Consider the following 26,470-nt stretch of genomic DNA (forward strand, 5'->3'; position numbering starts at 1 on the left):
TATCTCATATCTATCTATGGCTGGTATAAGTTATACATCTCCTTGTATGTAACTGCACACTTTATACACAATTAAAAAACGCGTAAAAAACACATGCGGGTTTTAATAGTATATGCAGTTCCTTAAAAACATTTGTGGCCCTTGAATATCGCATGCAGTTTTTTAAATGTACTTTTCTTTATTGTGGTTCAAAAGTATAATGGTAAAAGTGGTGTGCTTGAGAGAGTGGCCTATGGGACTGCAAACTAATTTTCATGTAGTGCACGAAATGAGTCATGTTTGGAAAGATTATGCTAAGGGGCTAGATCATGTATGAAAATTGGTTTTGCAGCTGTATGCAGCACGATTTAGGTATGGGTACGAGGGGGGGCCCCGAGCTGAACTTTTGCAGGGGGGGCCCCTGAGACTGTAGGTACACCCCTAGTCATTATATTCCAAATCATTTGCACATTGGTCTTCTTTCCTGTTACACAATGTAAACTATTTCATCTTGTTTACTTTTTACTGTACATTACTCATCTAGAATGTATTGTCCATCTAACGTAACAGTAAAAATAGTGCATTTAGAAAAAACGGTAATCTCTGCCTCCAAAGACAAATGATTTTATTTTGATAACGGCAAGATCATTAAAATCTTGGGTTGGATATGTCAGTAAGTGGGTGCCCTAAAATTATCTTCTCCCATTCGGACAACTGCTGTACGAATCCTTGGTTTGGCCTCATATTTGTTTTGCACTTAAGAACATGATTCCAAGCTTCCTGAAAAAAAAAAACAAAACATCATGTTGGATGAGAGACATGATCATGTTTTTGCTCTGTTTCTCTTTATACAGTATATACTCATTGAACTCACCATCTACATACATGTCAATACATATACAAACATATCACTATGCAAGGTACTTAGATTGTTGAGTTTGGTAATTTGCATCTTTTTAGTAATCTGTATATGTAAGTAGCCATGCATTACCTGGAGTGTGCATTTCCTGTAATGGATGACATATGCTAGTACTACAACACTGCTGCGGCTGATCCCCAACTTGGAAAAGACAAGAACTGCGCAATTTGCTCTCATGTGAGAATCTAGGAAAAGAAATAAAAGCTGTCAGGATGCAATCTTGATGCAGATATGCAGTACTGGCATTATTCATAATTTCTTCCTCTGCTACAATCTAAGGGCTTTTTAACACAACCGTATTTACGTATCGCCCAATGTCCACATGCAAATTCAATTTCCGGAATCCGTGCGGGACACCTGCGCAGGAGATTCGCAAATCAAGCTGCCCATAGAGATGCATGGGCGACTGCAAATAGATTTAAAACGTGGATTTGATTTGCGGACCTTTTGGTCTAGAAAACAAATCACAGCATGCTCCATTTTTGTGCGGTTCCTGCACATATTGCTTCCTATGAAGTCAATGGAAGCCGTCCAATCTGCGGCACACCTGCAGGTGACACTGCGAACGTGCCGCAGATCAGCGGGAAAGCAGGAGATTTAAAACACAAAAACTGTTCTGCACATGTCCGACGGCGAGCCGTGAAGTGGAAACCGGAAGTGGAGGGATCGGCGAAGACGCAGCTGCCGGGAATATGCAGGTAAGCACCACGGGCCCCATAGAAGTCTATGAAAGGTGGTCAAATACTCACGCAATATGTGTGCAAATGCTCAATGCACTGCGCAATTCTTTGAAAAAAAAATAACATCTGGATTTCATTAGTCTAAATAGCCTTTTAATCAACGGGAGGGATGTGTCGCACGTAGGTGTGAACTGGTCCTATGTGCACTAAAAGTACAGTACTATGTGCAGACATGTGCGCAAATCAACCTCATCAATCTCGTTTCTAATACAAATACATTGCGCTGAGGCAAGCATATTTGTACATACACTCATGTGAAACTGCCCTAAAGAAAATGTAGAAGTGAAAGGTTGAACAAAGTATAGATTATTTCCTGTGAACCAACCATTTCTGCATAAATTGCTGAGTATATAACGCTGCATAAACCAGCCAGTATCTGTGATGCATTAATGAATACTTAACTTCTCAGAACAAGCTGCTGTGTGTGTACATGAGGAATAACACTATATCTGACCATTATGTGACTTTTCAGTTCTCTCAGGACTAGTGGGAGAAGCCTTTCTGTTATGATGTATTTTATACACTGGGGCACAGAGAACTGCAGATTTTGCTTTCTAGCTGCCTGTAACACACACACAAAAAAAGATATAAAAGAAACATGTAGGACAGTATAGAGCAGTTTTGGGCAGTGGGTATGTGAATAAACAGCGGTTAATTGCTCACTCTTGTGAGTCTTTGCTTCTCTTATCTTCCCCCTTCCCCTCTGCTATCATAGACCTCAATGAGCACAATAACTCATCTCCTTCTTTCATTTTCTGTTCTGTGGTTATACCATCTCACGTCACTTTAAAAGAGGCAGTGGACAACAAGTTAGGAGGAAGGGAGACCCCCTGGTGGCTAGCACTTTAGAAAGATTTTTCAGCATAAAAACATAATATTAGGTAAAGAAAGTGATTTGTGTCACTGTGTACTACCACGGCTACCATCTTTGCTTACAGGCTCCTGTTGCCACTACAGTTGGCTACTGTTCACACTCTGGTCTCCTATGAGACAAATGCCATGTCTTTCCCAGTTCTCAGACCTTTGCATCAGCCCATAAGCCACTGCACGCTCTGTTAATGCTTCCAAAACCTATCCCTCGACAGTCCTGGCTATATTGGGCATCCTCCCCCTAAGGCCTCCCTCACACACACTGCTTTTTGAATGCAGCAAAGCGCCACGGTTTAAATCGTGGCACTTTGACACGCTTTACTTTAGTTTTCGGCTGCAGTGATGCTACGGCCGACACCGGCATTTAGTACTCCTCATCACTGATGAATATGAACCGCTCGAAAATTGAGTGTCTGTCTGCGGCTGTGTGAACGGTCCCATTGAAAACAATGGGAGTGTTGTACCACAATAAGCGCAGTACTGAAAGTGCCACGTTAATTGCAGTAAAAAGCGCCTGTGTTAGGGGGGCTTTTTAGCTAAGGATGGATGCCTAAGCAATTTGGTTCCATATGCTGGTAAAGCCTGATCAGTGATTTGTGTGCTCTCCTGATCCCTGACTACATTTATTTGACTACTCTGTCCGTCAGCCCTGATTCTGACCATTTATCATATTGCACCTGTTCTGTCAGCCCCGACCTCTTGTCAGAGTCCCATACTAACGCTTATGTTGCTTGCCCTGACCTTGGCCGAGTCTCCTCGTTATGTCCGTGTTCACACCCTGAGGTTCCGTACGAGCTTCCATCTGCTATATAACGAAGACTACTTCTGCAGTAAAAGCCTAGGAACCATGCCACGCTTTGAAGAGCGTCAGACCACAATTTGCAGCGTGTACAGATACCCCAACTGCTGCCGCCTCCAGATTTAGCCCAACGTCAAATCAGTGTGTGGCAAAGCAGATCCACATCCCTTCGCTGACAAACTGTTATCACATGGATAAAAACGAAGAGCTAACGGAAAGGTTTCAATTTGCTTCTGTTTTGCTAGGTTTCCATTATTATTTTTTGTATGGGGAAAAAATGCAGTATGCAGCGTTATTGGTAAAAAACAGAAGTCAAACGTAACAGATTCGAACAGAAACATTTCCGGTTTTTTTCTAATATTGATTTAAATTCATGAATGGGTGAGTGAGTGCTGCCTCTACTTGGCTGAGTGCAGGGACCAATCCGGGGCAGCTCTCAGCTGTCATTCATCCAGCGCTCGCCAGCAGCCCATTGCTTTCAATGGAGCCGGCTGTATTGCCGGCTCCATTGGATTCAATGGGCGAACGGCGGACAGCGCTCCTTTGATCGGGCCCGTTTCGCTGAAAACGCTGCTATGTGCAGATTTTTCAGCGAATCGTCGGCCCCGGTCACGCGATTTGTGGATGCGCATCCGTTATGCGCGAAAAAACGCCCGGCTGACTGAGGCCTAAGATAGTACTGCCTGTATGATATGTTTTAAAATCTCCCGCGTCATATGTAAATGCAGCAGAGCAGTGTTAGGAGTGTGCTGGACTCGCAACCATAGCTGCATTTTTTTCAGCAAAAGTCTGTTTCCTCAGCCCCTGGTCACGTGGATGACATTGTTGGTCTCATCCTTGCATCTTGATGAAATCTTGCGCTGAGCAGTGGGCTCCTACAGACAAGCTATTTGATTCTGCCCACCATGGATGATCCTTTTCTTACAGGAGATGTCTGGCAACAGCTTGTTCCAGCCCCCCCCCCCCCCCCCCGAAAAGACATGCACTCTTGGCCGAGTCGAGCATGGATGCGAATGGTGGAATTGTAAAGAAAAGCTTTGGAAAAGAGACTGCAGTAACAAACCTTTTGTTTTTCAAATTTGCAGCCATATTTACCTATAAATTGACAAGCACTTGGAAAAAACTGGAGAAGATCTGAATCACAGGAATCTGGCTGTGGAATGTGGAATGCGTCTTCACTTGGCAAAGAGCTGAGAAATACAAGTAAATCAAAGACAAAATGTGAAAAAAAAATTCTTATATGCATGTAGAAAAATCATATCTACCTATACAGTACTGTAGAAACGTTTTAGGCAGGTGTGGAAAAGTGTTCCAAAGTAAGAATGCTTTCAAAAATAGAAGTGATAGTTTATTTTTGTCAATCAACAAAATGCAAAGTGAGTGAACAAAAGAGAAATGTAAATTAAATCAGTATTTGGTGTGACCGTCCTTTTGTCTATAAAACAGCATCAGTTCTTCTAGGTACACTTGCACACAGTTTTTGCAGGAACTCGGCAGGGAGGATGTTCCAAACATCTTGGATAACTAACCACAGATCTTCTGTGGATGTAGGATCGCTCAAATCCTTCTGTCTCTTCATGTAATCCCAGACAGTTTTGATGATGTTAAGATCAGGGCTCTGTGAAGGCCATATCAGCACTACCAGTACCCCATGTTCTTCTTTACAATGAAGATAGTCCTTAATGACATTGGCTGTATGTTTGGGGTTGTTGTCCCGCTGCAGAACAAATGTGGAGCTAATCAGACACCTCCCTGATGATATTGCATGTTGGATAAGTATCTGCCTGGATTTCTCAGCATTGGGGACACCATTAATCCTGACCAAATTATCAACTCAATTTTCTGAAATGTAGCCCTAGATTTACAAGGAACCTCCAGCATGCTTCAATGTTACCTGCAGACACTCATTATTCTACCCATTATTCTACCGCTCTCCAGCTCTTTTGAGAACCAACTGCTTTCTGTTACAGCCAGATGTTTCAAATTTTAACGCCTCAGTCCTGCTACCATTTTTCTGCACCCCAGCTCCTATGTTTTTATGCATAGTTGAGTCACTTGGCTTTGTTTCTATGTCAAAGGTATGGCTTTTTGGCCGCAATTCTTCCATGAGGACAACTTCTGGCAGTGTCAATCTTGCCATGGTGTATTGTAGTGGCCCGAAGTACATATATTTGGCCCCTCCATAATTGTCTATAACTGCTGTAAATGTCAAGTCTTTAGTGTGAATGTTCTGTGCAAATTGCCTTGTCACTAGTTTTGTGTATTGCAGAGCTGCAGCATGTAAGAGGTTAATGTCTGTGAATGTATGGGATATGTCTGGAAAATGTAACAATTTGTGATGTCACGTGAGCATGAGTGCTATATGTTTTTGCAAGGTGCAAATGTGGTCTTCCATTCTGCTTCACTAGTCTGAGAGGGTCAGAGAGTGAGTGCCAGCCACATTGGTGTACCTTCAACCTTCATTTGGTGAAGAATGGAAGCAGAGCAGCGGTACCCTGGAGGTCTATGCCCAGGACCCCTACCCTAAAGAGAGAGAAAGTGAGTGTGGAGAAGAGAAGGAGAGTGAGTACGCCATGCAGTGTCTAGAAGCTTCCCAAAGTGAGTGTTCAGCGGAGTCTTCTTGTCCTCTTCTGGAGTTTGTGTGTCCAGGAGCGGAGTCATACAGATAACTCGACTGTAGAAAAGTGTGAGCCTGTATCAAGCTATCTTCAAGTAAAGTTCCAGTTGTTGACCATTCCCAGCAACTGAGTTTATCAAGTTAACCGTGTGTGGACTTTCTTATTTCCTGTTGGACATCCCGCGGAGTAAGGAGCAGTGGCATCACCCGTGACAGAATACCTCAAGTCCACTGCACCATTTATTCAGGTTACCGCTACCCTAGTGTTGCCTGGAGAGGCCTGTCAGTGCCTTGGCCAAGGGTCACGCGCATCCCTCAGGGGAGGAGTTGGTAGTACCACCATGACAACCCTAACAGCTACCCCGCCATCTCCTCAGTGGTATGCCTTGCTTCTCTGTCGCTGCAGTATGACCTGTGATATGAAACTCTCCTCAACAATCTTACCTTTGTAGGGGAGTCTGGCTATTCCTCACGCAGTTTTAACCCCCCCTACACCGCTAGTTTTGTTTAATGACTGTATTGCAGCCAACATATGAAAATTAAGATAATTGGTTAATCATACCCCTAACTATAATCCTACAAAATCCCTGATTTTGAACAAGTGTGCCTCGAAGAAATTATGCTGTTTTGAAGGCAAGAAGACAAATATTGGTCTTGTTTATATTTCTCGTTTCTTCAATCAATTAGCATTTTGTTAATTGACAAGAATAACTTCTATTTTTAAAAGCATTCTTACTTTGCAGCATTTTCCCACCTGCCTAAAACTAATGTGTCTATAAAACATAAAACAAAATCTGGCAAAGTTAGTGCAAGTGGTACGATTGCTACAAGAAAATACTGACATCTAGCATCGAAAGACCTTCTTCTATATCAGCAATTACAGTATATTAATATTTGTGGCACTTTAAATAATAAGCCGCTGGGCAATATGCTCATAACCTAGGAGCCTGCAATACCCACCTTACTGAACATTTGGTGGGTCTGTCTGCCCAAGAAAAGGTGGAGAGGTGGCCATGCATGCATGTGACTCTTAGGGTTCAGCTGGCTTCTGAACTCTAATAGACTAGTGGAGTGGGCCACAGACATGTATGGGCTCTTCTCCTATATATGACTGCATATAGGTGGTGTGTTGTAGGTTTCAGAGATAGGTTGCTTCCATCTACTTTAATCTGGCCCATGCTCACAACAGTATATATATGACACTTCACTTCGGTTGTATTGTTTACATGTAAATTACATATAAAAGTTGGAACAGCTGGACATGGAGATTTCTATACTTAGTAAACGGTTACACTCACTACTTGATCCTGGTGGTCTTGAGGCATTGAAAGTGGAAGTTGACACTTTTTAAAAAAGATTTGGAACAGCAGGTTAAAACTACTAAACTGAAGAAATTGCACTGCCATTGAAGTCAGGTTGCCGCGACTCCAACAAGAGGTTGGATTTTTTGCTAATTGCAAGTCACAATTGTAGCAACCTGCGACTCACATGGTGACTACAAGGCTACACACACAGCGATCTGTGGTCATCGTGTAGCCCCAGCCTTTGTATTCTCATTTTCACAGTTAATACTTACAGATTTGTAGGCTCTAGTGAGACATTAACATAAGATTTAATCTTTAAATCCTTTCTGATATTTTTGTCATTTGCTTGTCGTAGATCACCCATGTATAACAATCCTGGTATAATTTCTATAGGATAAGGCTGAAATTCATCAATTTCCTACAGGAAATAGAAACAATACAATATGCCTTAACTAACGGATTCTACACGCTATGCATAGTTTATAAGTACTGCACTGCCCGCTTCTACTCAGCTTTCCACCTTAGTCCATAACATGCTTGCCACGTATAAAAAGATATGCATAACGTGACCAGATTTTAAGAAAGTCAAAGCGAGACAGAGTAGTGTGATCAGGGTGCGGGGCTTACTACAATTTATGTTTTTACCTCCGTCGTTATAAAAAGTACCAGGCCGGTTTAAAAAAGACAGGGAGCAAATTCTGCAACATTTTTGTATCCAAAAGACAGTCAAAATCTGTACCATTGGTGTGAATTTTGACTGTCAATCAGCCACGTACGTGCAGCTGATTTCATACTATACGGCGCTCCCCCTCACCTGCTCCGAAGGCTTCCCGCTATCAGCGCTCCCCGTCTTCCGCTTCCCAGGGGCCTGCAGTGGCCTCACCTGACCAGTGGTGCCACATCTGACCAGCATCACCGCACCTGATTAGGATGCCAACAGCAAGAACCCTGCGGAGGAGATGAGGGGTAGCGCCGCATAGTATAAAATCAGCTGCGGGTACACAAAATGACCTATGTAATTACGATTACTCCTCTGTACACTCCTCTTTTGTGATGCAGTGCTTTGTTGGTAAAAAGCTATGTTATTTCCTGATAAAGAACAGAAGTATATTGTCTTCGATACAGTTCTGTGTCCTTGGCTTTATTGGCGTGCACACCCTTCACAATTACAATTTGGAGCAGGCAGTGAAGTCAGAGGGATCCATTGGGGTTCCGATAACACAGCCAAAAGGGGCAATGCTCTTAAAAAACTATTCCCCTCCCTATCTGTGCATAAAAACATAGCAGGTTGTAGCTACTTAAAAAAACATTCAATTAGCACTTACCTGGGGCATCCAAAACACTTTCTGAGACCTGAAGAAATGGTAATAACCAGAAAATTCTTCATACCCCCCTTTCAGCACTAGCACTGGGAGACGAGCGATTTGTGACACGACCTTGGCACATTGTATAGCTGGACCTGTGAAGGGAGTTCATTATTATAGGGATTCTGTCATCAGATTCATGCTACCCCGAACCACAGGAAGCATGAACCTGAGACAGATAAGCCTATTGCCCTCATGAGTGTTTTATTCTGAAACGCTGCAGAATTTCAGAATAAATGCACTTTAAAGTTTGACTCGGAGCTCATGTGACGATCGGCTCAGGCCTCTCCCTGCATAAAGAGTGACAGCTCATCTCCCTGTTTGTGAATAGCAGCATTTCAGAATGAAGCACTCACAGGGGCAATAGGCTTCTCCGTCTCAGGTTCATGCCACCCGTGGTTCGAGCAGCAAGAATCTGATGACAGAATCCCTTTAGACTACATGAATTAACCCTTTCCAATCCACTGTCTGACGTCTAAAGACATTCTGATTGAAGGCTGTACAGCTTCTGATGTCGGAAGAAGTCCGGCAGGGTATTCTTACAGTAGATTACTGGCCACTCTGTTGTCGGGGGCCTCTCCAGCATGTCCCATACAGCAGTACTGGCTCTAGCCAGCATATGGCGCCATTGTATATTGGCAGAATGAGAGAGCCCCCTAGGAAACTCTGAATCCAAAATTGGATTGCAAAGGGTTAATTGCTGCTTCTTATGGCAGTATTGAGTATCATTCTTTTACCTTCACCATCTAATGCATCGGTCCGACTATCATAAACCACACAGTACTGCATGCAGTCCAGCTCTATAGACTCTGGTAACAGGAAACACTTGTCTTCATTCTTTAAAAGAAAAGAATGAAAGCTTGTTTTGTAATGTTCGCAGTGATATGAGGTGGTGTGTATAGAGCCTGTATGCAGTGCACATAGGCTGTACAGGTCCTTAGTATGTATCTGACCGTCCTATATGTGATGCTATACAGGTGAAATTATATATATATATATATATACACACACACCGTATTTTCCGGTGTATAAGACGCCTGATGTCATTGAATAGCTGTGATTGGTTAACCCAGCACCGCGCTGAGATGGCCAATCAGAGCATTAGCTTTCTGGAGGCGAGGGATTCAAGTCCTCTATCAATGTGGAGGAGGGAGCGACAGCCTGCCGCAGCGCCACGGGAGGTGAGTATTGATTTTTTTTTTCTACAGCGTATTCCCAGCATATAAGACGACCCCCAACTTTGGAGAAGATATTCATGGGTTAAAAAGTCATCTTATATGCCGGAAAATACAGTATATATATATATATATATATATATATATATATAGCTATTCCCCGGGGAGCTTTAATGATGTATATGCTGACTGTACACCACAGATGTAGTGCAAATTCAGCCTTGTTGTTAGCTGTTTAGCTGTTTACGACCCTTCGCGACCCTGAAGGTGGGCTCCCTCCATGTTTTTCGGTTTTGCGCTGCTTCTTTCAGTTGTGTGATATCCATGCCAGTATCAGCTTTGACAGTATCAAGCCATCATGTTCTTTGGCGGCCAGGTCTTCTTTTCCACTAATCTGTCCAAGCATTATAGATTTTTCTAGCAACTCTGCTCGCATTACATGACCAAAATACGTGAGCCTGAGCCCGGTCATCTTGCCTTCAAGCGATATATCGGGTCTTATATGATTCAGGACTTCTCTGTATGTTACTCTCGTCGTTCAGGACATACACAGCAGCTTTCACCAGCACCACAGCTCCAACGCATCAATCCTCCTTCTAGCTGCTTTTTTCACAATCCAGCTTTCACATCCATACATTATTATGGGGAAAATGGTGTTTTGCACTATCCTGTGTTTAGTTGCTATACCGATATCCCTACTAGAGATGAGCGAGCACGCTCGGATAAGTCAGTTACTCAAGTGAGTCTCGCTCTTCTCGAGTAACTGCATTCGTGTCCGAGCATGCTCGGAGGGCGGTGAGGGGTAGTGGAGGGAGAGAGAGAAATCTCTCTCACTCTCTCCCCCACTACTCCCCGCTGCCCCCTGGAACACGCTCGGACCAAAATGCAGTTACTCGAGAAGAGCGAGGCTCGCTTGAGTAACTGACTTATCTGAGCGTGCTCGCTCATCTCTAATTCCTACTTTTCCAGATTTTGTCCATATTTAGCATCACACTGCGCCCCAGTGCTATCTTATGTTTTATCTCTGCTATAGATTCTCCAGCTTGGTCAATTTTCGAACCAAGGAAGATGAACTCTTGCACGAATGGCTTCACTGTCGATTTTGGCCATTTTTTGCAGTTGTCATAATTTTAGTCTTCTTTAGTCAATTTTCCACATGATCACTTTCGCATATAGGTTAACCAAAAAGGGTGAGAGGATGCAGCCCTTTTGGACACCTTTGCCAATCCCAAACCAAACTGTGTCCCCATACTGTGTTCTCACAGTGGCTTCTTGATTGGTTAAAAGTGATTTTATCAGCTTGACTAGATGTGCCGATACGCCCAGCTCTTGTAGAGCCTGCCATAGCTTATCATGGTCGACGCAATCAAAGGCCTTGTTTTAGTTGATGCAGCACATGTAGATATTCTTTTGGTATTCTCGAGCTTTTTCCATGGTCCATTGCAGGTTTGCAATATTGTCGCGGGTGCCGCGTCCTCGCCGGAATCCTGCCTGGAAATCAGGGGGTGCCTCTACGATTATTGATCTCAGTCTTTCTCGTATACTTTTGAGAAGGATCTTGCTTGCATGGAAATGAGGGCTATTGTTCGGTTGCTCGAGCAATTCTGGGAGTTGTCTTTCTTTGGTAGAGAGATGAAGACAGATCTTTTCCATTCCTGTGGCCTTTATGTAGATGTCCAGTTTTGTGGCTTGTCGGTTGCGACAGAGCAATTAGAGAACACACCTTCAACCTTCTCCCAGGCATGACTAATCCAGTATGCATCCATGCAGCAAAGAGACAGCACCAGCAGTCTCTGCACATGGTGCATTAACCCTTGTCCTGCACAACCAGGCGACAGGTCTTGGCTTGTGTCGAGGTCACTATGCCACGAGGCTGTCGTGACCGACAAGCCGCCACACCCAGACTTCCTGGCACAGAGCTGTGATGGTTTTCACTGGTACTGGCAGCAATAGCTCTACTGGTATGTTATCTATGCCTGGCGCTTTTTTTTTTTGGCTATTTGTTTCACTGCCATAACCACTTCTGACTCCAAAATGGAGGGCTCCAAGTCCACAGGCTCCATCTCATGCAATGGTCCAGGTATGGGGTTGCAGGCATATAGTTCCTTTAAGTATTTCCTCCACCTATCCTTGATACTCTGTTGGTCATTCAATTCCTTCCCATTTTTTATTTGATTCTGCCGTTGTGTGCCATTAAAGGTTTTCGAGCCATCATGACCTGTGAGAATAAGCCTCGGATATGGCTTTTTTATGGCTTCTGCTTTGAGTTGTTTGCAACGCTCATTCCAGTCTGTTTCCTTGCCGCTTGTTGAAAATCCGCATTTAGTTGCCAAACTTTCTCTTTGCTGCTCTTCTTTTATCGTCTATTCTGAAGGTTTGTTCGGACAACCAATAGTGTCGTTTTTCCTGCATCTTATAGGTGAGATGCTTACTGGCTGTTTCCATAACTGTGGACTGAATATTGTACCACAGTTCCTCTGGATGCTTTTCTGATGTGTCAAGCAGTTTGAATATGTTTGCTACCTCAGTAGTGTGTGATTGGAGGGTTTTAGAGGTGTCAAATTTTCTCAATGAAGCACTTTTCTTAATGCTACGGAATTTCATCTTGATCTTAGCCGCAAGGAGTTCATTATCAGTGCCGCAGTTGGCACCAGAAAAGCTCTTTATTGCAATGACTGAACTTGGGTTGCAGATACATTTAACACTTACCTCAACAGTTTTGAAAAATGCCTAGAAAAAGGCACTAAGGAACGTGCAATCCAAGGGGTAAAAAAATGCAACAAATTTTAGATGTATGCAATTTTTTTACCAGCAGAAATGTGTGCCAACCATGGAAAGTGTCTAATATGCCTAATGAGTTGTGCCATACTGTAAATGTGATGTGAGCTAAGTTGTAAGTGAATGCATTCTACTATTATAAGTACTGTAATTTTTAATGGTACCTGCTTCGCTCTCCTTGCAGTAATGATGTGACTCTCATTATACTCCCGCTTGGAACGAGCATCTGTAAGATATAAAAGTGCCTGTTGAAAAAGACTGACATCTGCCAAGTCACAATGTTTTTATAATAGCCCCCCTCACCTCCTCCATAAGGCTTTCCGCTGTCAACACTCCCCGACTTCCAGTTCCCAGCGGCTTGGTCAGGTGACGCGCCGCTGGTCAGGTGATGTTGGTCAGCTTAGGCCACTATAGGCCGCTGGGAACCAGAAGCCGGGAGGCACTGACAGGGGAAAGTCTACGGATCAAGTGAGGGGAGCTCCACATAGTATGAAATCAGCTGCAGATATGCGTCTGATTTCTAGACAAAATCCACACCCATAATACGGATTTTGACTGTTTTTGGATCTGCTGCAGAAATTTTCGCTGCGGATATTCCACAGCATTTTAGTCACGTAAATATACCCTAAGTCAGCTTGAGGTATGCAGCCACATGCAGAGTGCCTAATAGTGTCCACTATATTGGCCCTAGTAGTAATAATGACCTAGATATATTGGCCCCAGGTTCCCAAAGCGAGACTCTCCTGCCTAAATTGGGAGGTCTGGTTATGTTATAATATAGGCATTTATGGCACAAACCCAGGAAAAGTCATGCATGGTCAAAGTTGACCATGTGCCTAAATAGTTAGTGGGAGGAGGTATCCCCCTCCTGTTCCCAATTGGCACTCCCCGTGATGTGATTAGGGGGGTCTTGATGGGCTAGCATGGCAAAACAAAGCCTATTGAAGGCTCCCATGCATAAATGCCTATCAAGCCTTGCCTGTGGTAGAGCTTCCTAGGCAATGTTCAAAATTACTATCTACTGCAATATTGAAGTATTGAAATTTATAGTACAAGTGGTCAAAGGATCACAAGTTTAACTCCCTGTGAGGACTAAATAAAAGTGTACTATTCAGTTTAACAAAGTTTTTTCAACAATAGAAAATATTTTAAAATATTAAAAGTTCAAAACCCCCTCCTTTACCCATAGAAAACCCAAATATTTGGTATTGTTGCGTTTGTAAATGTCTGAACTGTTAAAATATCACATTATTTATCCCATGCGATGAAGATCCTAAAAAAAATGGAATACCAGAATTTTTATTATTCTGACTCCCGAAAAATTTGAATTAAAATGTGCTAAAAAAGATGTACGGTATATATCCTGAAATAGTACTAATAAAAATTACAGCTCACTCTGCAATAAATGAGCCCTCACACAGCCCAATTGACAAAAAAATAAAAAAGGTACGAGTCTTAAGATATGGTGAAAAAAAGCAAGTTTTGCTTTCAAAAATATATATGTAAATAAACTTTTTTTTTACATTGGGTATCGTAACCGTACTGAACCACTGAACAAAGTTCATATACAACTTTTATTGCGCCATGAACGCTTTCAACGCTAAACCTCTAAAAAAAATGTAAGTGGAGAGAAATAATAAAAAAAAAAGCTATTGCACCATTTTTTTAAGTTTTTCAATACATCATATGACACAGTAAATAGTACCATTAAAAATACATCATTGCCCCACAAAAAACTGACCGTGTCAGTGGAAAAATTAAGAAAGTTATGATTCTTAAAAGGTGGAGACCAAAAAAACGAAAATAAAAAAGTGAAAACTCTTTGGTTCTTAAAATGCAAAATCCTCAGTGTGCTTTATCACCATGAACGATTCCAATACTTACCCAGAAGACATAAGTAGTTTGGTTCAGCAAGCTTAGAGAATTTAGTGGATTGGTTCAGAATGTTGTAGAGATCTGTTGCTGTGCATAACACCAACTCAGCCATGTTTCTAGAACAAGAAAGAAGCTTTATTTTAAATTGCAACCTGCCTAAAAAAATGTGGGACCTAGCAAGTCATAAATATTGGTAAACTTGTATTATGTACTGTTCTTTGATATACTGTCATTAGTCAATTCATAGAAACCATTGAAGCTTTAATGGGAAAAATCTCTGCAGCCATGTCTTTATGAAACACAGACTATGTAGCGATACAGTAAATGGACAATAGTAGAGAATGATTTCCTTTTCTGTGGCTCTGGCATACTCAACCAGTCATGTATTGTGCACTATGTGATTTGGAACACGTATAAGGGTGACTACCCACTAGTGGTTTTTTTTCCGCTGCAAATTCGCTGCGTTTTTTTTCCAATTGTCAATGGGACTTTCTAATGTTAAAAACGCAACGCACCAAAAATGCAAGTTGCGTTGCGTTTTTAACATTAGAAAGTCCCATTTACAATTGGAAAAAAAACGCAGCGAATCTGCAGCGGTAAAAAAAACCCTAGTGGGTAGGCACCCTTAGGGGGAGAAATGTCATGTCCTCACTCCTTCCATGGCTCATCCCCGTGGGATTCCTCTGCCTTCTGGTTAGACAGCCTGTATGGTCTGTAATTCATGCTGTACGCTTGTCATCTACTGGAGATCAGAGATGGTCACCTTCCATGAGCAGATGGCGGACTGCATTACAAACAGTAATGCAGTCAGCGAGGAGAGAAAGATTCACAGGTCCCATAACCAGTGGCTGCTGGATGAAATAGCCCTTTCCTGCTGTTCCCACCTGTCCTATTAAGCCATCAGAGAAGCAGCACAGTGGCTCAGTGGGTAGAACTGTTGCCTTGCACACTGGTGTCCTGGGTTTTAATTCCGACCAAGGTATTCATCTGCATGGGGTTTGTATGTTTTCCCCACTGCATGGGTTTCTTTTGGATACTTTGTTCTCCTCCCACACTCCAAAAATATACTTAGAACATATCAGTTGGATTTTAGATTGTGCGCCTCATTGGGGACAGGGATTGATGTGACAACAATCTCTGTACAGCGCTGCAGTTTGTGTGTTACAGTGTGTGTGCGTGGGAGTGAATGTATGTATGTGGGTCACATACAGACACCAAGGAGCAGATTAAAGGAAACTGTCTAAAAGAAAAACTGTATGTGTTTCCCATAGCAGCCAATCAAAGTGAAGCTTTCAATGTTCAAGAGCACTATGAGAAATGAAATCTGTGCTGTGATTGGTTGCTATGACAGCAGAGTATTAAGGCAGCAGAAATGCAATTCTAAGCTGTTGCTCACGACCTGAAGGTTGTGAGTTCAATCCTCAAATGGTTCAGGTAGCCAGCTCAAGGTTGACTCAACCTTCCATCCTTCCAAGGTCGGTAAACTGAGTACCTAGCTTGGTGGGGGTAATAAATAAGTTACCTAAAAGCGCTGTGGAATAAGTTGGTGCTATACAAATAACAAGATTTCTTTATTTTTTATTTAATACAGTTTCACAAATCTCCTCCCAAGTGTCTAGGACCCAACAGGACAGTCATGGATTTGGAACATTTTTTCTGGAAGACCTGCTTTATGTCCCAATTTCAACTGTATCTGTGTACTTAGGGTGCATATAGAGTTGGATACAGTGGTGATGCAGGGGGTCATTAGCTTCCTGCTTCACCATTCATTTTGTGGACCTGTTGTAGGCAGATTGTGGAAGGGGATATAATAATCTTTATTTATATAGCGCCAACATATTCCGCAGCGCTTACAATACAGGGGAAATAAAACAAGACCACTGTTATATGAAGTAATCAGTTGATGGAAACAGTAGGGGTGAGGGTCCTGCTCCAACGAGCTTAGATACTACAAATAGTGGGGTGATACAGAAAGTAAAGGGGCTGGAAATGTGCATGGCATGGCGGGGTGGAGCGTGTGGGATGTTATACACACAGACAATGGTTAGGCCGTATAGTGGTGGAATCGGTATGACTGCAGGTGCCGGTTGATTACAGCTAGCAAGAACTGCAGTCGGTAGGAAAGGGAGCATGTTATCAGATGGAGGACAGAGGGGTTTGGTTTAGGGGATATTGTATGCCTCCCTGAAGAGGTGCGTTTTTAGTGCACGCCTAAAGTTTAGTTTGTCAGTGATTGCCCAGATATTTTCTGGTAGCACATTCCAGAGGACTGGTGCTGCTCTGGAGAACTCTTGGAGGCAGGAATGAGAGGTTCGAATCAGATATCCACGTAACCAATTTATGGGCAGTGCTGAGCAGAGTAATGGACCTGGCAGAAACCAATACTGGTCTTCTTTCCCAGTGGCAGGAGACAGAGGACAGTGAAGCATGAAGTCAGAACAAGAGAAATGCAGGAAGGAGGGAGGGCTTGTTGGGCGGGAGTATGGAGGATGGAGCACTTCGAGAAGAAAGGACGTCCTGTGAGAAGCAGAGCTTCTGCGGACCGGAGCATTAGTGTTGGGTTCCTCTAGCAGAGAAGAGCAACAGGTGGCATCATTATTGTGAGAAGCTAAATAGGCAGTATTAGGGCTAATTCTCATGGGTGGATTTCCACTGCGTATTACGCAGCGGAAATCCACCGCGTTGCCCCGCAGCTATTAGGTTCTATTGAACCTAATAGAGCAATGCTCACGGTGCAGAATTCCACCGCGGAATTCCGGACCGTGAAATTACACGTCCTCATCCGCGGCATGTTTTATTTGCCATCAATGAAAGCCGTCCGTCACACAGCGTGAAAACGCTTCGCGCCTACCGCCAGCCACATTACTTGCCGCATTAGGCCTTACTCTCAGAGAGCACAAAGGGGGATCACCACCCTGTGGGCACTATTACTGTGTGCCACACAAAAAGTATTATGAAAGTGTATGTGGGGGCACTATCTGTTTGTAACTATTATTTTTAGGGGCAGGACCGGTTTTTGACAGAGTCTGGCCCTGGGCACAATAGATAGCAGGCAGACAGTTCTATAGCTTCTACCACCCTGGCAGCCATGCCCTGCTCCAGGGAAGGGAGAAAAACATTCCTCATTTACATTCCAGCCCCTGCACCTCTCATTCAGAGGCCTACCTGCCACCAAAGCAGGAAGTGGAGTTATCTTATAAACATGGGTATAGGTAAAGTCTTATGAGCCCTGATGCAAAGTTCTGGTTGGGTCTCTCCTGCCCGAACTAGCTGCGGAACTGCGGCAAAACTGTGTGGTTCTCAGCTGGGATGCAGAAAAAACAGCATGACCGCTTAATGTTAATATATCCTTATGGCTTATTAGTGTGTATGTGTCATAGTTTGTACGCATTTGTGTAAGCATGCATGTATTAAGTCATATTCATGGCTGTGAACCTGTATACAACGGCTACAAAGAGTTCTCTCTCCACAAAGAAGCAGGCATATCCGTGTACTACACAGACAGCCCATTGATTTCACTGTTGACTGATTGGCTGCAGCAGTCTTGTGCAGCAGCAATACCGTCTTCACTGCAGCACTATAAACGAGACCGGGAGCTGCACCGGAGCAGTGGAGTGAAGGGGCGGTGGATTTTCCAGATCTGTGCGGCTTATTTTGCAATTTTATGCTAGCCCTTGCTGGCTGCTCCATTTTAAAATGTCCTGAACAACTCCGCTAATAAGATGGTTCCTATCTGAGAGCTGCGACAGCACAAATGATGCTCTCATTTAGCAATTCTGTGGGATTAACTGAGATATGAATTATCTGAGAAACATAGAAAGATGATAGCGCTGCAAGAACCATCAGGAACGTGGGCTGCATTCCCACGAACGTATATCGGCTCGGTTTTCACGCCGAGCCGATATACGTCCTACACATCTGCAGGGGGGGGGAGGATGGAAGAGCCAGGAGCAGGAACTGAGCTCCCGCCCCCTCTCTGCCCCTCTGCACTATTTGCAATGAAAGGAGGCGGGGTTCCGCCTCTCCGCATTGCAAATAGTGAAGAGCGGAGAGGAGGCAGAGAGGGGGCAGGAGCTCAGTTCCTGCTCCTGGCTCTTCCATCCTCCCCCCCCCCCCCTGCAGAGGAGGATGACATATATCGGCTCGGCATGAAAACCGAGCCGATATACGTTCGTGGGAATGCAGCCTAAGTGCGCCATGTTCTTGTATTGATGGAAGGTGGGCAGTGGTGAACTGGCAATTTATTCCACCGGCAAAAATCCTGGTGGGCTAGTTGGTTCCTGGGGCTGGTGACGAGATTACATGCAGTGCCCGAGAGCTAGAAGCAGCCTGCTCTACATTAAAGGGGTTGTCCCGCGGCAGCAAGTGGGTCTATACACTTCTGTATGGCCATATTAATGCACTTTGTAATGTACATTGTGCATTAATTATGAGCCATACAGAAGTTATAAAAAGTTTTTCACTTACCTGTTCCATTGCTGGCGTCCTCGTCTCCATGGTGCCGACTAATTTTCGCCGTCTAATGGCCAAATAAAGCCGCGCTTGCGCAGTCCCGGTCTTCTTCTTTTTTCAATGGGGCTGCTCATGCTGGATGCCGACTCCGTGTAGCTCCGCCCCGTCACGTGCCGATTCCAGCCAATCAGGAGGCTGGAATCGGCAATGGACCGCACAGAAGCACTGCGGTCCACCGAGTGAGAAGATCCCCGCGGCCATCTTCATCAGGTAAGTAAGAAGTCACCGGAGCGCGGGGATTCAGGTAAGCGCTCTCCGGTGTTCTTTTTTAACCCCTGCATCGGGGTTGTCTCGCGGCGAACGGGGGGGGTTGAAAAAAAAAAACCCGTTTCGGCGCGGGACAACCCCTTTAAGTATTAATTTGCTTCTCCAGCACTAGGCACTCATCAGGTAATCAGGTGACCCAGGGGCAGACTGGGCTAGAGGGCAGGGAGGCATGTGCAGCTGTGCCCTCTGGACTGTCCTATCAGAAGATGTTTAGCGCCGTCCAAGCAGCAGATGAAAAGCACTGACAGACATCCTTCCTGCACAGGATACAATTAGTAAATGCAAGCAGTCTATCCATATTTTCCAATATAAAAGCAGATGATCTGGAAAATAAACTAAGGAGAAATTTGCACCTGGTAGGGATTCCAGAAAAGGTGGAAGGATTGTATCTGAGAACATTTTTTGAGGAATGGCTGAAATCAATTATTGGGAAAGATGCTTTGTCATCTGTCTTTGCTGTGGAAAGGGCTGAAATAGTTCCTGCTAAACTAACTATACCTGGAGTTCTGCATTATAAGGATCGGAACATTATTTTAAAGAGAAAGAGCAATGAAAGAGTTAGGCTGTCTGCACTCCCGCAGCGGAGTTCGACCCGATGCCAGGCCAGTGACCCCAGCTTACCGCTCTGCCAGTCTTCTCCTTTGCTGTGAATGTGCCGGCCGGCACATGCGCAGTACAGATGATGCTGCATTGTCGCTTATGGCAATGAAGCAGCCTCCTCTACTGCGAATGTGCTGGCCAGAGCGCTAGCCGGGACATGCGCAATTGAGAGGACGCCGCGCTGTTGCGATACCTCCTGCGGCCATTCTGCAAAGATGACTAATGAATGGTCGCGGGGCGGACGGCTTCCATTGACTTCAATGGAAGCCGGCCGTGCATAGCCCGAACAAAATTGTAGCATGCTTCGATTTTTTTCACCGCAAGCAGAAAATTGTGTTTTCTCATAGCATGCTGTGGGCTGCATTTGCCACAGAATCTGAAGGCGGAATCCGCCTGTGTGCATGAGGCCTTAATTATGGACAATTCCAGATTTTTCAGTTCACAAACGAAAAAAAGGATTCAGTTTCATGATACAAAACATTTTTTTTCTTTTCACAAGAATATTTAATAGTGATTCTAGTAATATTTCACCTCCTGAATTCAAAGTTAGACTATTTCCATCAGTTTTGTTTGTAACACGCATTTCAAGTTTTATAAAATTAGTACTTATGTAAGTCAACATTATGTGAAATACAGTTAACAAGAAAGATTTGGATGATGATTGATGGGAATATTTTGCTTCTGGGACGTCTCTCTTCATGGTCCAGCAATAGTCAGCCAGCATACTGGGACTCCACTTGCCTTGGTACTTCTGTTCCATCGTAGAAAACTGCTGATGGAAGCGCCCACCATACTGGTCACTGACAGCCCCAAGATCTTTTGGGGAGAAGTCCAGGTGGGAGTCCAAGAAGTGAAGCTTTAAGGACATATTGCATCTCATAGCTTGGTATGATTTCACAAGATCGTTCACTGTATCACAATACTTTTCTGATTTAGGCCTCATGTCCACTAGGAAATTCGGGCCCGCGCGGATTCTCCATGCAGAATCCCGCAGCGGGTCCCTCCATGAGGCCTAAAAATTGAATTTACTCACCTGTCCAGTCGCAGCGGATCTTCCCTCCGTCCGGATCTTCTTTCTTCGGCATGCCGGATATGCTCGGCACACAGGAAGCGTGCCGAGTGTATGCGCCATGTACTTTTTTTTTTAACTCCTGCTCTCCCGCGCTGGAGAGCAGAAATGCAGCTGCGGGTGTGCCAAGGATACGGACAGCTTCCATAGGCTTCTATGGAAGCCTGCGGGAGTCGTCCATGTGGGAGACCTGCAGAAAATGGAGCATGCTGCGGGTGTTTTCCCACACGCGTGCTCCGCGCGGCAGGGATAAATTACATCTGCAGGTATTTACTTACCTGCAGGTGTCCAATGAATCCCTATGGCCACGGATCACGCCTGCGGGATACCCACGCGGATTTGGTAATTCTATTTAACCAGTGGACATGAGGCCTTATGATTTCCAAGACAGGAAAAAGATACATTTTTGAATGACAACCAGGCTGCTTTTTGCAATGGATTTAACAGTTCCTGACATTTTTCATCATCCATCACTAATCTTATTTGTAGCCCTATAAAAATTCCTTCTTTCAGTTTTGTATCACTAACTTTAGAGAATTTAGATTTTAATTCCTATCAATTGCTGTTACAAATTGTTTCCTCACTCGCAGTTTGATATGCAGTGGAGGCAGATACACTTCTTCAGGATTCGCTAAAGGTACATTTGACGCATTTGTTTGTCCAAGAATAGGAGCTGCATGTTTAGGCCATGGTTGTCGCATATAGTGAGACTTCCTGTCCCTGCTGTCCCAGTCACATAAGAAACAGCAGAATTTACTGACCCGAGCTACCTTCCAAGCAATAAAGCAAGGACCTGCAAATCTCCACAGAGATTCCAGTTAGAGTTTTCATACCGGATTTTCGTAGCTCCATATTTTCGTATGTCTCTTTCATATCAGCAGTATGTGCTACAGGTATTGATCACATACCGAAGAGGACCCTAAATATAAAGGTAATCCATCCACTGTCAAACCATAAAGAACGTCTAAAGTTAAAAAATAAATAAGTGTCACCATAAAACCCTACCTGATGGAAAAATTCTAACAACATATTTGAATTCTGGATGTGAAATGCTAGTAGAATCTGCATTAAATATTCTTGTGAAAAAAACATGCTGACCAGTGCAAGCCCCCCCCCCCCCCAATCCACGGGTGAGGCGGAATATCGCTAGCGATATTACATCGCCGGGGAGAGAACTGACAGATAGGCTCACCGAGGAAAATCGCGGCAAGTCGCAGCAAGACGCGATTTGAGTCCTGGGAGCGGAGAATCGCTGTGATTCTCCGCTTGTGGACAAGGGGCTGCACTTTCCATAGCAACGCTATGGAAAGTGTGCCCTGCGTTACTCACAACCGGATTATCGCCACGAGTAACACAATGCAAGCTCATCCGTGGAGAGGAGCCCTAATTCTAAGAAAGCTGCTTCCTGGATTGATAAACATGAACAATATTTATATAACAGTAATAACTAGTCCTTTTTAGGGTGGATTCAGGCGGGGCGGAATTGCTGCACGGAAATTCTGTATGCATTTTTAAACCCAAGACTAAGCAGCGAAGTGGCCAAGATTTGCAAAAATCTTCTTCACACGCAGCTGACAGTCCACTGCGGACAAGCCACGCGGAAACTTCAAAGCCCCGGCATGTCAATTGAATCAGGCTTTTGTTCTCTCTATGGGGAGAGATTTTGGCAGCGGAATACAGGCGGAAAAGCCACTCCAAACTCACACCAAATGGCGCAGGCTTTGAGGCAGCCTTTCCACTGCGGAAATCTTGCGGAATTTCCATGCAATCCTGCTGCAACAGTTAAAGGAGAGGGGAAAGGAATAGGGTGGGTTAAATGGTAGATTTCCTCCTAAAATAACAGGTTGTAGCCCCCCTCTTACGGCATGTGAGAGAGGGATGAAAGGAGGAAACACGGGATTATTTCCGACTCTTATTTTAATAATTAATCTAATAGAGAGCTATATCTTTGGAGAGGGGAATATATAAAAAAGAGGCTGTTTAGACGAGCTGATTATCGTTTGAATGAGCGAATGATGTCACCGCTGGCTCGCTTGCTGTTTAGCAGGCAGCTACATTGTTGTCTCGTTCAGTCCCTGTATAAGAGAATGAGGACTGAACGAGCGCCGTCTTAACCGAATGATAAGTTAATGAGCTAACAATGATTTTTATTAAAAATGTGAATAGTGAACAACTGTGCTTTGTTGTTTGGTCAGTTGCCGCATTTAGACTGAACTATTAGCGTTTACTTTCGCTTGTTTGAACGATAATCGTTCCGTCTAAAAGCACCTTTAGTTGGAAGAAATTTGGGGAAGGTGCTTTGAGATATCAGAGATAGGGCTCTTTCATAAACGGCGCGTTTTTTTCCCGACTGACCATACATACGCGACCATCTAAGGGAATTGCTTCCCAGTGCATCCATTCACATGGGTGAATATATGGCGCATAAAAACCTTGCACCATCAAAAATGGAACATACGTGACCGAAATGCGTGCCGACGCATATATGCTGGGCAAAAAGATAGTTCTGGAACTAGCTTTTGCCCGATACACGGCGGTGGCTCCCATGGGACTCCTATGGGAGCTGGACAAAGAAAGGGAGGGGGAGGCATTTTTGCAGCGTTCAACGCTCTGAAAAGCTTACAGGTGCCTCTATGTAGGCATTGGAAGGCATCCCGAGGATTTTTGCAGAGCAAGGGATTTCCAGCTTGCAACATATATTTTCACTAAAAACATTGCTCACGGTCATGTGAATGGGTGAGAAAACGCTGACCGTGATTGCGGAAAAATGTCCAATCATGCCAATAAATGGCGTGAACGTAACAACGCCTACGTTCAAGTGAAAGAGCATATAAACTGATGAGTTTGAGATATTAAAGATAAACTGATAGTATTTAGAGAGGGTGAGGGACAGAAGTGAGCCGTGTGTATCTCAGCAATGCTCCTTCCGCAGCCTCCACTGGTATTTGTAGGTGACAGGCATGCAGGAGGAGTCCGGCCTCTGGTGGGGGACATGAGAGGAGCTGCAGCAACAGGGACTACTGCAGAACCGGACATACCACCATCTTTAGGTGACAGCGCAGACAGGGTGAAGTGTGGGGACTATCATTTTCAAGGGGCCTTGATTTCAGAGGTATGTATTTCAATTAATTACAGGGGGTCTGGTGTGGTTTCTAATTAAAGGAAGGCTTTGGACAGGAAGCCACAGGAGCAGGTGAATGAATATCCCTTTTTACCTTTATTTTACACCATCTTAAGCCAGTAATTTTTTTTTAAGTCCTAGAAACCGTCTTTAGGCTGCATTCCCATGAACGTATATCGGCTCAGTTTCACGCCGAGCCGATATACCTTGTCCTCATGTGCAAGGGGGGGAGGATGGAAGAGCCAGGAGCAGGAACTGAGCTCCCGCCCCCTCTCTGCCTCCTCTCTGCCCCTCTGCACTATTTGCAATGAAAGGAGGTGGGGGCGGAGCTAAGTTCCGAGAATTAGCCTCGCCCACCTCTCCCCATTGCAAATAGTGCAGAGGGGCGGAGAGGAGGCACAGAGGGGGCTGGAGCTCAGTTCCTGCTCCTGGCTCTTCCATCCTCCCCCCCTGCACAGGAGGATGACGTATATTAGCTCGGCGTGGAAACCGAGCCGATATACGTTCGTAGGAATGCAACCTTAATTTTAGTGGGCCTGGTACATACAATATGATTAATTTCAGTAGGTGCGGTGCATAATATAATTAACAGCAAGAATTAGCTGGAAGAAGTCATGAAGGTCTGGACTAGATGGAGGAGAAAAGCTTCAGACTAGAGGACGTCAGTTGTGAATCAGTGTCATTGTATATTCTCGGACACATCAGTAATGTGTTCACTTGTTAGGTATGCGGCGTTCTAGTCTGTAAAACTACAGCTCCCATCTTACCATTGCTCGGGTCTCACTTGCAGCTGTAGTTCTGCATATGGTAGTAAAAATATCAGGCCATTTTGTGTTTTTTTTAGAGCTACTTTAGATTCCCAATCAGCCCCTGGCCTTCAGGGCAAAAGTGGTTTCACCCAGGCAAGAAAATCGTGCAATTTTCGTGTGACGCGAGAGTCAGTAAAAAAGCAGATGATGGAACCAATGATTTACAATGGTTTCCTTCCCATCTGCGATGTTTTCACTGATGCAATGTTGAGAGAACAAAAAATCGAGGCACGCTCTATGTTTTTGCGATGTGCGATTTTTTTAAAAAGTCTCCCTATGGAGGCTTCTTTTTATCGCATTGCAACGCACAAAGATACGATTTTAACATTAGAAAGTCCTATTGCTTTTTTTGATAAAAAATCCTGCTATTTCAGGGCTTATTCAGACAACCGTATATCGGCTCGGTTTTCACGCCCAGCCGATATACGGCGTCTCTCTCTGCAGGGGGAGGAGGCTGGAAGAGCCGGGAGCAGGAACTGAGCTCCCGCCCCCTCTCTGCCTCCTCTCCGCTCCTCTGCACTATTTGCAATGAGAGGAGGCGGGACTAAGTTCTGGGAATTAGCGCTGCCCCTGTCTCGGCTCCCCTCATTGCAAATAGTGCAGAGGAGCGGAGAGGAGGCAGAGAGGGGGCGGGAGCTCAGAGCACTGCTCCTGGCTCTTCCAGGCTCCCTCCCTGCAGAGAGGGATGCCGTATATTGGCAGGGCGTGAATACCCAGCCGATATACGGTCGTCTGAATGCACCCTCATTGCGAGCAGCAGCAAAGCAATGTGAGATTATTCTTAAAAAAGCATTGTTGACGCTCAAAAATTGTGGGAACAAAGACGTGATTTTGCCACGATTTTCTCACAGCAAAATTGCGATCGCCCGTGTGACACTAGCCTGAGCCCCTCCGCCCTATATATTGGTATAGAGCTCCTCCGCCCTATATATTGGTATAGAGCCCCTCCGCCCTATATATTGGTATAGAGCTCCTCCGCCCTATATATTGGTATAGAGCCCCTCCGCCCTATATATTGGTATAGAGCCCCTCCGCCCTATATATTGGTACAGGCAGCATATACGGCGCTGTGCGTACGTAATACATTGTGTATGGGTGCCGTTTTCATACGCAATCACACTGAAACACAGCAGGGCATTTAAAGAAAAACAGACAGCCCCCTGCGCAGGTCTGCACCCCAGATCCGTGGCGTCGCGCAGTGCACTCACAGCCGTACGCGGTCTCTGCAGGCTGATCCAGTGTTTACAAACATCGGAAAAACCCTGCAGGAGGAGCGGCAGCCTCTCACCGATGCATTGGTGGCCACGAGCCTCGCCTGCACAAATGGTCACACCGAGCGCGCCAAAATATCGGATTCTGTACCTTTTACAGAAAATCGCCCCCCGGCATTGTGTATGCGGAGGGGCGCTCGTTACTACAGCGCCTCACCCCTTGTATATACTTACCACCGCTTACCCAGTCTCTGCTCAAACACATCCCAGCACTGACTATCGTTGCTAGGAACACCCTGGCCGTTGCTATGGGAGGAGTAAGGGCGGCAGACATGAAGCCTCACACTGACTCTACAGCAATGTTTTATTGAGCCTGCAGAAAGCACAGTGATGGTTAGGTTACAGTTTATACCGGAGACCCCGCGGTCAGCGCTCGGCAGCGGCTAACACAAAGTTAGACG

The 26,470-nt window shown here is 44.6% G+C and overlaps 1 protein-coding gene across 3 annotated transcripts; it reads right to left on the minus strand.

Annotated features, from left to right (window-relative positions):
* Positions 1–583: 583 nt before the first annotated feature.
* Positions 584–26,427, minus strand: STYXL1 (serine/threonine/tyrosine interacting like 1). Of its 3 annotated transcripts, none has more exons than XM_066575224.1 (9): positions 26,254–26,427; positions 14,430–14,536; positions 12,710–12,771; positions 9,330–9,429; positions 8,554–8,687; positions 7,501–7,646; positions 4,403–4,497; positions 971–1,083; positions 584–759 (listed from the first exon to the last, which is right to left on the minus strand). In XM_066575224.1, exons 2-9 carry the CDS (start codon positions 14,530–14,532, stop codon positions 628–630), a joined length of 885 nt encoding a protein of 294 aa, XP_066431321.1. In that variant the 5' UTR covers positions 14,533–14,536; positions 26,254–26,427; the 3' UTR covers positions 584–627. The 3 variants fall into 3 exon arrangements, with proteins under 3 accessions (XP_066431321.1, XP_066431310.1, XP_066431329.1); XM_066575213.1 differs by having other exon boundaries at positions 26,244–26,427; XM_066575232.1 differs by lacking the exon at positions 26,254–26,427 and adding an exon at positions 26,007–26,023.
* Between the last annotated feature and the right edge of the window lie 43 nt (positions 26,428–26,470).

The sequence above is a fragment of the Eleutherodactylus coqui genome, chromosome 1 (genome assembly GCF_035609145.1).
Source record: "Eleutherodactylus coqui strain aEleCoq1 chromosome 1, aEleCoq1.hap1, whole genome shotgun sequence".
In the NCBI taxonomy this organism is placed as follows: domain Eukaryota; kingdom Metazoa; phylum Chordata; class Amphibia; order Anura; family Eleutherodactylidae; genus Eleutherodactylus; species Eleutherodactylus coqui.